At 43.0% G+C, this 13,675-nt stretch overlaps 1 protein-coding gene across 1 annotated transcript in view; it reads left to right on the top strand.

Moving 5' to 3' along the window:
* Positions 1–1,968: 1,968 nt before the first annotated feature.
* Positions 1,969–13,675, top strand: part of LOC122929179 (alpha-2,8-sialyltransferase 8E-like) — a 78,126-nt gene continuing 66,419 nt past the window's right edge. The window contains exon 1 of the mRNA XM_044282687.1: positions 1,969–2,562. Coding sequence (XP_044138622.1) covers positions 1,969–2,562 — 594 coding nt within the window. The remainder of the gene's footprint in view (positions 2,563–13,675) is intronic.

The raw sequence follows: 13,675 nt of genomic DNA, 5'->3' as shown, positions 1-13,675 counted from the left end.
TACTTTTATTGTCTCTCTTCTTGAATTCTTATAGGCCCACATTATTCCGTCCCAGGCCAATAGTTAGCTTATATCTTTCATATTAACTATACAGGTCTATCTAGCTACTCTTTTTGTAGAGTTGCTGCCACCTACTGGTGACACACCATCTCTCCCCCCCCTTTCCTCCATGGGCATTACTGTGCCGAGTCTTTACTCTTATTTTCATGTTACCTTTGTTCATCATGTTTTTCTCATGTTCTTTATTTTTTGGTTTTTCATCAGGTCATTTGGTCTCCGACTGAGGCGATTGGGTCATCTCTGGTACCGGCGATCTGTCCTTGGTCTGTTGCCTCTGAGGGATAAGTATCACTTAGTCTTCTTCCAACATGCTTTTTACATTAGGGTTATAATTCAGCTTATCATCTTCACAAAAAATTTGTATGATGGTTCTTAGAGTGACATCATTTAATGTACGAGGTTGCAATTCACCATCAAAGAGGAGCCACATCTTTGGGGTTCTGAAGAGGGACAAAACTAATGTTGTCTTTCTTCAGGAGACCCATTTCAAAATTGACCACTTTCCCAACCTTTCATTTTCCGCTTTCCCTAAATGGTTCCATTGTGGCTCCCCTACCTCTAATTCAAGAGGTGTGAGTATTGGATTCCATAAAAAAGTCCCCTTCCTTTTAGCAGACCAACTATGTGACACAGACGGTAGGTATATAATGATAAAAGGCACAATAGGCCAGCATCTGTACACTTTTATAAACGTATACGCACCTAACAATAATCAAACACGGTGGCTAAACAACACTTTGAAGATAGCTAACTCCTTCAAGGAAGGGATTGTCATCGTCGGAGGGGATCTTAATCTAATTCTGAACCCGTTTTTAGACTCTTCTTCACAAAGGTCTGCCCAATCTCAGAAAGCCCTCCGCTCTCTATTACATAATTTGGCCAAAAACCATCTTATAGATGTTTGGCGTACCTTACACCCCTACGCTAGGGACTACACCTTTTACTCCCAGGTACAAGGCTCATATCAACGCTTAGACCACCTGTTTGTGTCCAAAGAGCACCTCCAGCACTGCTCTGAAGCTGAGATAGGGTCTATTACCATATCAGACCATGCCCCGATCTTCATAAGCATCTCAACTCCTCCGAATCGCCGCCCTACCAGAAATTGGCGCTTAAATGAGCAGTTATTGGGTCTTTTTGATACTAAACTCCATTTGAAGTGCCTATTGGAGGACTATTTTGTCTCTAACTGTACTCCAGACGTTACTCCGCAAACAGTATGGGATGCCCATAAGGCATTTATCAGAGGTCATTGCATAAGTCTGAGCGCACATATAAAAAAAAGAGAGAATGAAGCAAATAGATGACTTACATGAGAAAATACGCTCCCTGGAAAGCACACACAAAAGTTCTCTACTCCAATCTCATTTAGAAGAGCTATCTGCTTGCAGGGCCTCTCTTAAAAATCTTTTAAACGCATCATCAGCGAAATATTTTCTGCACTCCCAGCAGAAGATTTTTGCACATGGCAATAAGGCATCCAGATTCATGATGCAAAGGCTTAAGAGTAGGAAACTTAATAACTATGTTCATAAACTGAAGACCCCAGAAGGTCCATTGACATTCGATTCTAGCCAAATAGCCTCCCTTTTTAGAGACTTTTACGAATCTCTCTATAACTTGTATCCCTCACATAAGTTCACTGATGACACAGAAGCTGGCCTTTTACATAAGTCCTTCCTAGAAGGCCTTGGCCTCCCAAAGTTATCAGAACAAGACAAACAGCAGCTTTCTACCCCCTTCACCTCTGAGGAACTCCTGGGAGTCATTAGAAATTCCCCCAAGGGTAAATGTCCAGGCCCTGATGGACTATCTATCCCTTATTACAATACCTTCCACGAGATACTAATTCCCCACCTTCTACCGATTTTCAACACAACTCTGCAGGGCACTCCTCTAACTGGGGACATGACCAAAGCTCATATCACTCTGATCCCAAAAGAAGGAAAAGATCACACTATTTGCTCTAATTTTAGACCTATTTCCCTACTCAACACGGACCTAAAACTCTTAGCTAAACTGTTAGCCAACAGATTGGCAAAGATCCTTCCGACCCTGATCTATAGAGACCAGGTAGGCTTTGTTAAGAACAGAGAAGGCAAAGATAACACCGCTAGAGTTCTTAATATCCTACACCATGTCAAAAAGCAGGCCATGCCCTTGGTTCTTCTCAGCACGGACGCTGAGAAGGCTTTTGATAGGATTAATTGGTCTTTTATGTACTCAGTCTTAAGGTCTAACAACTTTCCTAATACCTTTGTCCAAGCAGTTAAAGCCATGTATTTGAATGCCTCAGCCTCCATAATGGTCAATGACACCATATCAGCTCCTTTTCTGATTAGTAATGGCACCCGTCAAGGATGCCCACTGTCGTCCCTTCTCTTTGTTCTGACACTAGAGCCTTTTTTGCAGACCATTAGGTTGGAAGGAGATGTCCAAGGGATAACTCTGGGAGACCAACAGCACAAAATAGCTGCGTTTGCTGATGACATGTTGATAATGGTAAGCAGTTGTGGCTCTTCCCAAGATTTATAAACACCTAGAAATATTTGGTTCCCATTCCAACCTCAAAATCAATCATAATAAGTCATTCATTATCTCCACTGGTATCTCAAATACTCAAAAAAGGCACCTAGAACAAAATTCACCCTTTAACTGGTCCTCCCCTCATTTGACGTACCTTGGAGTAAAAATTTGCTCTGACCCTAACCAGCTCTTTAATCTTAACTACCTCCCCCTCTTTACGACCAATCTCAACTCCTTGGACATTCCAATCCTTTCGTGGTTTGGGAGAAAAAATATCCTGATGTCTTTATTCATACCTAAATTGACCTACCTTCAACAGGTACTTCCAATTGGGATTCCCTCCACTTATTCCCTCCACTTATTACACTACTTTGTGATCCCTTTTTAGATCCTTCATTTGGTCCTTGAAGAAAGCAAGGATGTCTTATAGGACCTTATCCTACCCGAAAGAGAAAGGAGGAATATCACTGCCGGACCCCGAACTCTATGGCAGAGCGGTCCTCCTGGCGAGAATAGTAGATTGGTTGAGATGTCCCCCACATAAGTCTTGGGTTGCAATGGAGCAAACTCTTCTTGAGTCCTCTTTTAAAGACTTCTTATTAGGCCAACTGGCACCCTCTCCCCCCAGTGGTAATATTTCCCCTGTCATGAAAGCTACTCTTCGAGCTTGGAGTGCCCTGCAGAGTTCCTGTCTGGGAATCCCCCTTCCATCCCCGCTGCTTTATATCAGAGATATATTTAATCTGGCCCCTCAGGCCTTAAGAGACAGCGTCCCACCCAACGTTAGAATTGCTGAAATGAAGGTCTTGGATCTCTATCAAGATGAAGCTCTAATTTCCATATAAAAAATGTATGAACTTTTAAAAGTCGCCCCAGCACGCTTTAATCTGAAATATTTTCTTAGAGCTTATATGTCTCAACACGTCTAGACACTCTAATTAGGCCACTCACATGGTTTGAGTCTTATCTCCCAAACCCACCCCCCCTGAAATTGATTTCCCAACTCTACAAAAAATTGAGAGATCCTCCTAACTCGCTAGTTCCTGCCTTCATCCGCCTTTGGGAAAAAGATTTAAATAAATCCTTTCACAGAGACGAGATACACAGTATCTACATCGCACCACATATAGCATCAAGGTGTGTGAAAACTCAAGAGAACGGGTACAAAATAATCACTAGGTGGTATAAAACACCAGACAAAACCTGTCTTTACACTGCTTCGGCGTCGGATGTGTGCTGGAGGTGCTTGATGGATAGGGGTACATACCTTCACATTTGGTGGAGCTGCCCAAAAATATTGCATTGGTGGAAGGAAATTTTCAAAATTGGAAACCAAGTATGTAGTGCCACATTCCCCCCTCCCCAGAAATCGCCCTCCTGAGTTTATTTCCCCGCGATACGAAATGTCCTAATTTAAGATTGTTTAAACATTTACTAAACGCAGCCAAACTCCTGATTCCGACTTTGTGGTTGTCCTCAGAAGTCCCTTCCTTTGAACAATGGTACCTTAAAATTGACCAAATTTATAGACTGGAGGAGATATCTTCATGGGAGTCGAGATCGCATCATAATTTTATCAAGATATGGAAGGGGTGGGTGTCCTTCAGAGGTTACAAGACCTAATGCCTCCAACAATTTTTTCACACCTCAATGCACGGGCTACTTGCTCGGGTGGTTGTTGTGTTCATTTTCCCGCTTGTCACCTGTCGAAGCTTTCGGAGATACTATACCCAATCCTCCTCAGACCCTTGACCAAGGTAACCTAGTTTTATTATCTAGAATGCATATGTTTTGCCTTAGAGACTGAACTCAATATGTCACCTGATGACCTTTCATCTAATGATAATTTATCCATTGTAAACTCAATGTTATCCATTGGAGACCCGTTGCCTCCACCTCTGAAATGTATCTACGTTGCTATGTATTTTAATTCTGCCCAATAAAATAGTTAAAATAAAAAATAAATAAAAAACACCCATTTTTGGCAATACCCTAAAAAAAAAAAAAAAAAAAAAAAAAAAAAGCAGACACAGACTTCTGACCTGCAGCCGAATCCCTGTAACAACCTGAACGGCTTTCATGGACCTGGCATGTACTAGTAAGGCAACATTGGAATTTTGCTCCTAAGAGGTAAGCTTACCTTTACTCACGCGACGTGGGACGCCACGGACTGGACATCACCGCTGTGCGTGAGTATTAAATCACCGTATGATATCTAAATATTGCTGGATATCTGATCTGGAAATCCTCTGTTAGAAAACTACGGCTAACTTGCAGTATTGTATCTAAATCCCCTGGATTGCAACAGTTCAGCAACAGTTTCTCTTCCAGGGAAGCGGCTACGAGCGAGATAGAATCTTCGCATTGATAATATTGAGCCCATACAGACCGAGGGCAGTATATGATCTAGGACTCTGACCGAATATTGTATATATTTTTTTACCACAATAAGGCCTCATGCACACGACAGTTTTTTTTTAAGGTCCGCAAAAACGGGGTCCGTAGGTCCGTGATCCGTGACCGTTTTTTCGTCCGTGGGTCTTCCTTGATTTTTGGAGGATCCACGGACATGAAAAATGAAGAAATGAAAAAAATATCTAAGTCAAGTTTGCCATTGAAATGATACTAAAAAACGGACACGGATCACGGACACGGATCACGGACGCGGGTGACAATCTTGTGTGCATCCGTGTTTTTTCACTGACCCATTGACTTGAATGAGTCCGTGAACCGTTGGCCGTGAAAAAAATAGGACAGGTCATATTTTTTTCACGGCCAGGAAACACGGATCACGGATGCGGCTGCCAAACGGTGCATTTTCCGATTTTTCCACGGACCTATTGAAAGTCAATGGGTCCGCGAAAAAAAAACCGGTCGTGTGCATGAGGCCTAACACATAATATTTTTACGATTGGATTTATATGCACGTTAACAAATCATTTTTGTTTCAGCTCGATTATACACGGATGGACTTTGTTTTATCACCGGTGATTATTTGCACTACCAATATTTTTTGATAATTACTTCACCTATAGGATTCTATTTGATTGACTTTTATTCGGCCACCATCCTATACTATTACGTTGCAGTGGGAGCATTTGTATTCATTTCTACCTTGCGGACTGGATGGAGTTGGCCAACTTGAAATATTCATCTGATCGATCTAGCTAGCCACTTCATCCGTCTAAACTAGGATTGGAACTCACTGTGTATTCCCGTACGCCTGGAACATATTTTCATTGCATTTTTTTTGTATTTTTATTTATGGTATTTTTAATCACTTACTAGATATAGCAGGAAGACTATCCATATATCTTGATTCGGATTCCTGTGCCATTTTATATAGTAATAAATATAGATATTGGCACTACACTACTTCTATCTCTATGTTCCGGATATAACAGTGCCCATTAATTTCTTTGATATAATTTTTCCAGGTGATCTGAGTGCAACATCAGATTGGTACACCTTGCTATCACCAATCGGAGGCAGAGCCGTCCTATACCTCCCTTTCAAATTTATGAAGACACCAGATCAGCCCCCAAATTTATACAGGCCACTGTCATCCTGCTGCTCCCAATTAGTGATGAGCAGCATAGGCAATATTCGAATTTGCAATATTTTGGACGAATATTCGCCATAAATTCAAGAATTTGAGAATTCGTAATCTCCAGTCATTGTTTACTTAATTGTGAAAACTGGCAAAGTAATATATTCATGATAAATTCACGATAAATTTGAGGTTAGAATATTCAACCCTATTCGCGAATACGAATATATAGCACTATATTCTAGTTGTTCGCGAATTCTCAAAGTGGCGATATTCACGATCAAAATACGCTCAACACTACTCCCAATACTGTGTCTGCTGTTCTCCCCAAGTCCACAAACACTACACTGTCAGAGATAACAGTGCCATCCAGATAGTCCGCCCATAATAATAGTGCTCCAAATAGTGATAATACCCAGAGTGTCCCAATTAGTAGCAATGTCCTCCATATTGTGCCTAATAATAATTCCCCTACAGTACCTCCAGTAGTAATAATATAACCATGGTGCCCCCAGTATTTAAAAAGCCTCTCCTGCAGTTCCCCTTGTAGTTTTACTGCCCCCTGCGTTATAACTCCCCTGCAGTGCCCCCTGTATCATAATTCCTCCTTGTAGTTCCAATATATATACAGTACAGACCAAAAGTTTGGACACACCTTCTCATTCAAAGAGTTTTCTTTATTTTCATGACTATGAAAATTGTAGATTCACACTGAAGGCATCAAAACTATGAATTATCACATGTGGAATTATATACATAACAAAAAAGTGTGAAACAACTGAAAATATGTCATATTCTAGGTTCTTCAAAGTAGCCACCTTTTGCTTTGATTACTGCTTTGCACACTCTTGGCATTCTCTTGATGAGCTTCAAGAGGTAGTCACCTGAAATGGTCTTCACTTCACAGGTGTGCCCTGTCAGGTTTAATAAGTGGGATTTCTTGCCTTATAAATGGGGTTGGGACCATCAGTTGCGTTGTGGAGAAGTCAGGTGGATGCACAGCTGATAGTCCTACTGAATAGACTGTTAGAATTTGTATTATGGCAATAAAAATGCAGCTAAGTAAAGAAAAATGAGTGGCCATCGTTACTTTAAGAAATGAAGGTCGGTCAGTCCCAAAAAATTGGGAAAACTTTGAAAGTGTCCCCAAGTGCAGTCACAAAAACCATCAAGCGCTACAAAGAAACTGGCTCACATTTGACCGCCCCAGGAAAGGAAGACCAAGAGTCACCTCTGCTGCGGAGGATAAGTTTATCCGAGTCACCAGCCTCAGAAATCGCAGGTTAACAGCAGCTCAGATTAGAGACCAGGTCAATGCCACACAGAGTTCTAGCAGCAGACACATCTCTAGAACAACTGTTAAGAGGAGACTGTGTGAATCAGGCCTTCATGGTAGAATATCTGCTAGGAAACCACTGCTAAGGACAGGCAACAAGCAGAAGAGACTTGTTTGGGCTAAAGAACACAAGGAATGGACATTAGACCAGTGGAAATCTGTGCTTTGGTCTGATGAGTCCAAATTTGAGATCTTTGGTTCCAACCACCCTGTCTTTGTGCGACGCAGAAAAGGTGAACGGATGGACTCTACATGCCTGGTTCCCACCGTGAAGCATGGAGGAGGAGGTGTGATGTGTGGGGGTGCTTTGCTGGTGACACTGTTGGGGATTTATTCAAAATTGAAGGCATACTGAACCAGCATGGCTACCACAGCATCTTGCAGCGGCATGATATTCCATCCGGTTTGTGTTTAGTTGGACCATCATTTATTTTTCAACAGGACAATGACCCCAAACACACCTCCAGGCTGTGTAAGGGCTATTTGACCATGAAGGAGAGTGATGGGGTGCTGCACCAGATGACCTGGCCTCCACAGTCACCAGACTTGAACTCAATCGAAATGGTTTGGGGTGAGCTGGACCGCAGCGTGACGGCAAAAGGGCCAACAAGTGCTAAGCATCTCTGGGAACTCCTTCAAGACTGTTGGAAGACCATTTCAGGTGACTATCTCTTGAAGCTCATCAAGAAAATTCCAAGAGTGTGCAAAGCAGTAATCAAAGCAAAAGGTGGCTACTTTGAAGAACCTAGAATATGACATATTTTCAGTTGTTTCACACTTTTTTGTTATGTATATAATTCCACATGTGTTAATTCATAGTTTTGATGCCTTCAGTGTGAATCTACAATTTTCATAGTCATGAAAATAAAGAAAACTCTTTGAATGAGAAGGTGTGTCCAAACTTTTGGTCTGTACTGTGTATATATATATATATTTATATGCTCCTCCCTGTAATGCCACTAGATAATGAGCCCCCGGTAAGGTCAATTATATATAATGCTCTCCCTCCTTTGTGCCCCAAGTAGATGATGACCCCTCTTTAGTGCCATATATATATACAAACCGGATTCCCAAAAAGTTGGGACACTATACAAATCGTGAATAAAAACTGAATGCAATGATGTGGAGATGGCAACTTCTAATATTTTATTCAGAATAGAACATAAATCACAGAACAAAAGTTTAAACTGAGAAAATGTACCATTTTAAGGGAAAAATATGTTGAATCAGAATTTCATGGTGGGACAAGGCCATTTTCACCGCTGTGTGGCATCTCCCCTTCTTCTTACAACACTCAACAGACGTCTGGGGACCGAGGAGACCAGTTTCTCAAGTTTAGAAATAGGAATGCTCTCCCATTCTTGTCTAATACAGGCCTCTAACTGTTCCATCGTCTTGGGCCTTCTTTGTTGCACCTTCCTCTTTATGATGCGCCAAATGTTCTCTATAGGTGAAAGATCTGGACTGCAGACCGGCCATTTCAGTACCCGGATCCTTCTCCTACGCAGCCATGATGTTGTGATTGATGCAGAATGTGGTCTGGCATTATCTTGTTGAAAAATGCAGGGTCTTCCCTGAAAGAGATGACGTCTGGATGGGAGCAGATGTTGTTCTAGAACCTGAATATATTTTTCTGCATTGATGGTGCCTTTCCAGACATGCAAGCTGCCCATGCCACACGCACTCATGAACCCCATACCATCAGAGATGCAGGCTTCTGAACTGAGCGTTGATAACAACTTGGGTTGTCCTTGCCCTCTTTGGTCCGGATTACATGGCGTCCCAGATTTCCAAAAATAACTTTGAATCGTGACTCGTCTGACCACAGAACAGTCTTCCATTTTGCCACACTCCATTTTAAATGATCCCTGGCCCAGTGAAAACGCCTGAGCTTGTGGATCTTGCTTAGAAATGGCTTCTTCTTTGCACTGTAGAGTTTCAGCTGGCAGCGGCGGATGGCGCGGTGGATTGTGGTCACTGACCATGGTTTCTGGAAGTATTCCTGAGCCCATTCTGGGATTTCCTTTACAGTAGCATTCCTGTTTGTGGTGCAGTGTCGTGTAAGGGCCCGGAGATCACGGGCATCCAGTATGGTTTTACGGCCTTGACCCTTACGCACAGAGATTGTTCCAGATTCTCTGAATATTCGGATGATGTTATGCACAGTTGATGATGATAGATGCAAAGTCTTTGCAATTTTTCGCTGGGTAACACCTTTCTGATATTGCTCCACTATCTTTCTGCACAACATTGTGGGAATTGGTGATCCTCTACCCATCTTGGCTTCTGAGAGACACTGCCGCTCTGAGAAGCTCTTTTTATACCCAATCATGTTGCCAATTGACCTAATTAGCGTTAATTGGTCTTCCAGCTCTTCGTTATGCTCAAATTTACTTTTTCCAGCCTCTTATTGCTACTTGTCCCAACTTTTTGGGGATTTGTTGACACCGTGAAAATTTGAATCAACGTATTTTTCCTTTAAAATGATACATTTAGTCGGATTAAACGTTTGATCTGTCATCTACGTTCTATTACAAATAACATATTGCCATTTGCCATCTCCACATCATTGCATTCAGTTTTTATTCACAATTTGTTTAGTGTCTCAACTTTTTTGGAATCCGGTTTGTATATATATATATATATATATATATATATAAAAACCCTCCTTGTTGCCTCCAACAGATGATTCCTACCTCTTTAGTGCCAGATATATATATAATCCCCCTCTTGCTGCCGCAATATATGATGCCCCCTTCTTTAGTGACAGTTATATATAATCCCCCCTTGGTTCCCCCAGTAGATGATTCCCCCCTCTTCAGTGCCAGATATATATAATTCTATAACCCCCAACCCTACTTGGTGCCCCCAATAGATGATGATCCGCTCTTTATTGCCAATTATATGTAATGCTCCCCCCTTGGTGTCCCCAGTAGATGATGACCCTTCTTTAGTGGCAATAATATATAATGCCCTCCTTTGGTGTCACCAGTAGATGATTAGATGATGACCCTTGTTTAGTGCCAGTTATACATAATGCTCCCCCCTGGTGCCCCCAGGAGATGATGCCCCCTATTTAGTGCCAGATATATATAATGTTCCCCCCTGGTGCCCCCAGGAGATGATGCCCCCTATTTAGTGCCAGTTATGTATAATGCTCCCCCCTCACTTGGTGCCCTCAGTAGATGATGCCCCCTCTTTAGTGCCAGTTATATATAATGCTTCCTCTCCACTTGGTGCCCTCAGGAGATGATGACCCCCTCTTTAGTACCAGTTATATATAAAGCTCCCACCCCAACCTTGGTGTCCCCAGTAGATGATGATCCCCCTCTTTAGTGCCAATTATGTATAATTCTTCCCCCCTTGGTGCCCTCAGGAGATGATGACCCCTCTTTAGTACTGACCCCCTCTTTAGTTCCAGTTATATATAATGTTCCCACCCCCTTGGTGTCCTCAGTAGAATACTGACCCCCTCTTTAGTTCCAGTTATATATAATGTTCCCACCCCCTTGGTGTCCCCAGTAGATGACCCCATCTTTAGTGCCTGTTATATATAATGCCCCCTCCCCCTAACCTTGGTGTCCCCAGTAGATGATGACCCCCTCTTTAGTGCCAATTATGTATAATGCTTTCCCCCCCCTTGGTGCTCCAGTAGATGATGCCCCCTATCCCTCACCACTCAGCTCCCCGCGCTCCTCCACTTCTTCAGGATGGCAGCACACAGAACAGTGAAGCAGGAAGACTTCTCCCCACTCCGCCATTCAGCCTGCAGACACAGGTCGCGCTGCCAGCATGTGTGGGTGGAGCCTGAAGCCTGGAAATCGGCATAAGCTCCGCCCACACTGTGCTGCAGAGCCGTCTGTGCCTGCAGGGAAGAGAGGTATGTGAGCTTCAGGAACGGGACAAGGTGACTACTTACTGTATCTGTAAAGAACAAATCAAGGCAACTGGACTTACTGTAGATTTCTTGAAAACGTTTCACTCGTTCTTCCAACGAGCTTTCTCAATTCTGAGTGACTGTACAAGAATTCTCTGACTTATTCTTTACAGATAGACCATGACCTGGATAAATGAGAACCTTCACAGACAGTAGTTACTGTGTTCTTTTTTTTCATACAGAGGAGCACAGAGGGCTTTATTACTATGGAGGGGGCACAGAGGGCTTTATTACTATGCAGTGGGCACAGATGGCTTTATTACTATGGAGGGGCACAGAGGGCTTTATTACTATGAAGGGGGCGCAGAGGACTTTATTCCAATGGAGGGGGCACACAGGACTTTATTACTATAAAGGGGGCCCAGATGATTTTATTACTATGGAGGGGGCACAGAGGACTTTATTACTATGGAGGGGGCACAGAGGACTTTATTACTATGGAGGGGGCACAGAGGACTTTATTACTATGAAGGGGGCGCAGAGGACTTTATTACTATGGAGGGGGCACAGAGGACTTTATTACTATGGAGGGGGCACAATGGACTTTATTTCTATGGAGGGGGCACAATGGACTTTATTACTATGGAAGGGGCACAGAGGGCTTTATTATTATCGAGGGGGCACAGAGGGCTTTATTACTATGAAGGGGGCACAGAGGGCTTTATTACTATGGAGGGGGCACAAAGCACTTTATTACTATGAAGGGGGCACAGAGGACTTTATTACTAAAGAGGGGGCACAGAGGGCTTTATTACTATGGAGGGGGGCACAGAGGACTTTATTACTACGGAGGGGGCACAAAGGGACTTTATTGCTATAAAGTGGGCACAGATGATTTTATTACTATGAAGGGGGCACAGAGGACTTTATTACTATGGAAGGGGCACAAAGTACTTTATTACTATGGAGGGGGCACAGAGGACTTTATTACTATGGAGGGGGCACAAAGGATTTTATTACTATTGAGGGGGCACAGAGGACTTTATTACTATAGAGGGGGCACAAAGGACTTTATTACTATAAAGGGGGCCCAGATGATTTTATTACTATGGAGGGGGCACAGAGGGCTTTATTACTATGGAGGGGGCACAAAGGACTTTATTACTATGGAGGGGGCACAGAGGGCTTTATTACTATGGAGGGGGCACAGAGGACTTTATTACTATGGAGGGGGCACAGACGGCTTTACTACTATGGAGGGGGCACAAAGGACTTTATTAATATGGAGGGGGCACAAAGGACTTTATTACTATGGAGGGGGCACAGAGGGCTTCATTACTATGGAGGGGGCACAAAGGACTTTATTACTATGGAGGGGGCACAGAGGGCTTTATTACTATGGAGGGGACACAGAGGACTTTATTACTATGGAGGGGGCACAGAGGGCTTTATTACTATGGAGGGGGAACAAAGGACTTTATTACTATGGAGGGGGCACAGAGGACTTTATTAATATGCAGGGGGCACAGAGGGCTTTATTACTATGGAAGGGACACAGAGGGCTTTATTACTATGGAAGGGGCACAGAGGGCTTTATTACTATAGAGGGGGCACAGATGATTTTATTACTATAGAGGGGGCACAGATGATTTTATTACTATAGAGGGGGCACAGATGATTTTATTACTATAAAGGGGCACAGAAGACTTTATTACTATGGAGGGGGAACAGAGGACTTTATTTCTATGGAGGTGGCACAGAGGACTTTATTACTATGCAGGGGGCACAGAGGTCTTTATTACTATGGAGGGGGCACAGTGGACTTTATTACTATAGAGGGGGCACAGAGGACTTTATTACTATGGAGGGGGGCACTGAGGGCTTTATTACTATGGAGGGGGCACAGAGGGCTTTATTACTATGGAGGGGGCACAGAGGGCTTTATTACTATGGAGGGGGAACAGAGGACTTTATTACTATGGAGGGGGCACAGAGGGCTTTATTACTATGGAGGGGGCACAGAGGGCTTTATTACTATGGAGGGGGAACAAAGGACTATTTTACTATGGAGGGGGCACAGAGGACTTTATTACTATAGAGGGGGCACAGATGATTTTATTACTATAAAGGGGCACAGAGGGCTTTATTACTATGAAGGGGGCACAGAGGACTTTATTAATATGGAGGGGGCACAGAGGGCTTTATTACAATGGAGGGGGAACAAAGGACTATTTTACTATGGAGGGGGCACAGAGGACTTTATTACTATAGAGGGGGCACAGATGATTTTATTGCTATAAAGTGGCACAGAAGACTTTATTACTAT

The sequence above is a fragment of the Bufo gargarizans genome, chromosome 2 (assembly GCF_014858855.1).
Source record: "Bufo gargarizans isolate SCDJY-AF-19 chromosome 2, ASM1485885v1, whole genome shotgun sequence".
Taxonomy (NCBI): Eukaryota; Metazoa; Chordata; class Amphibia; order Anura; family Bufonidae; genus Bufo; species Bufo gargarizans.
This window is presented reverse-complemented; position numbering and strand designations above follow the sequence as displayed.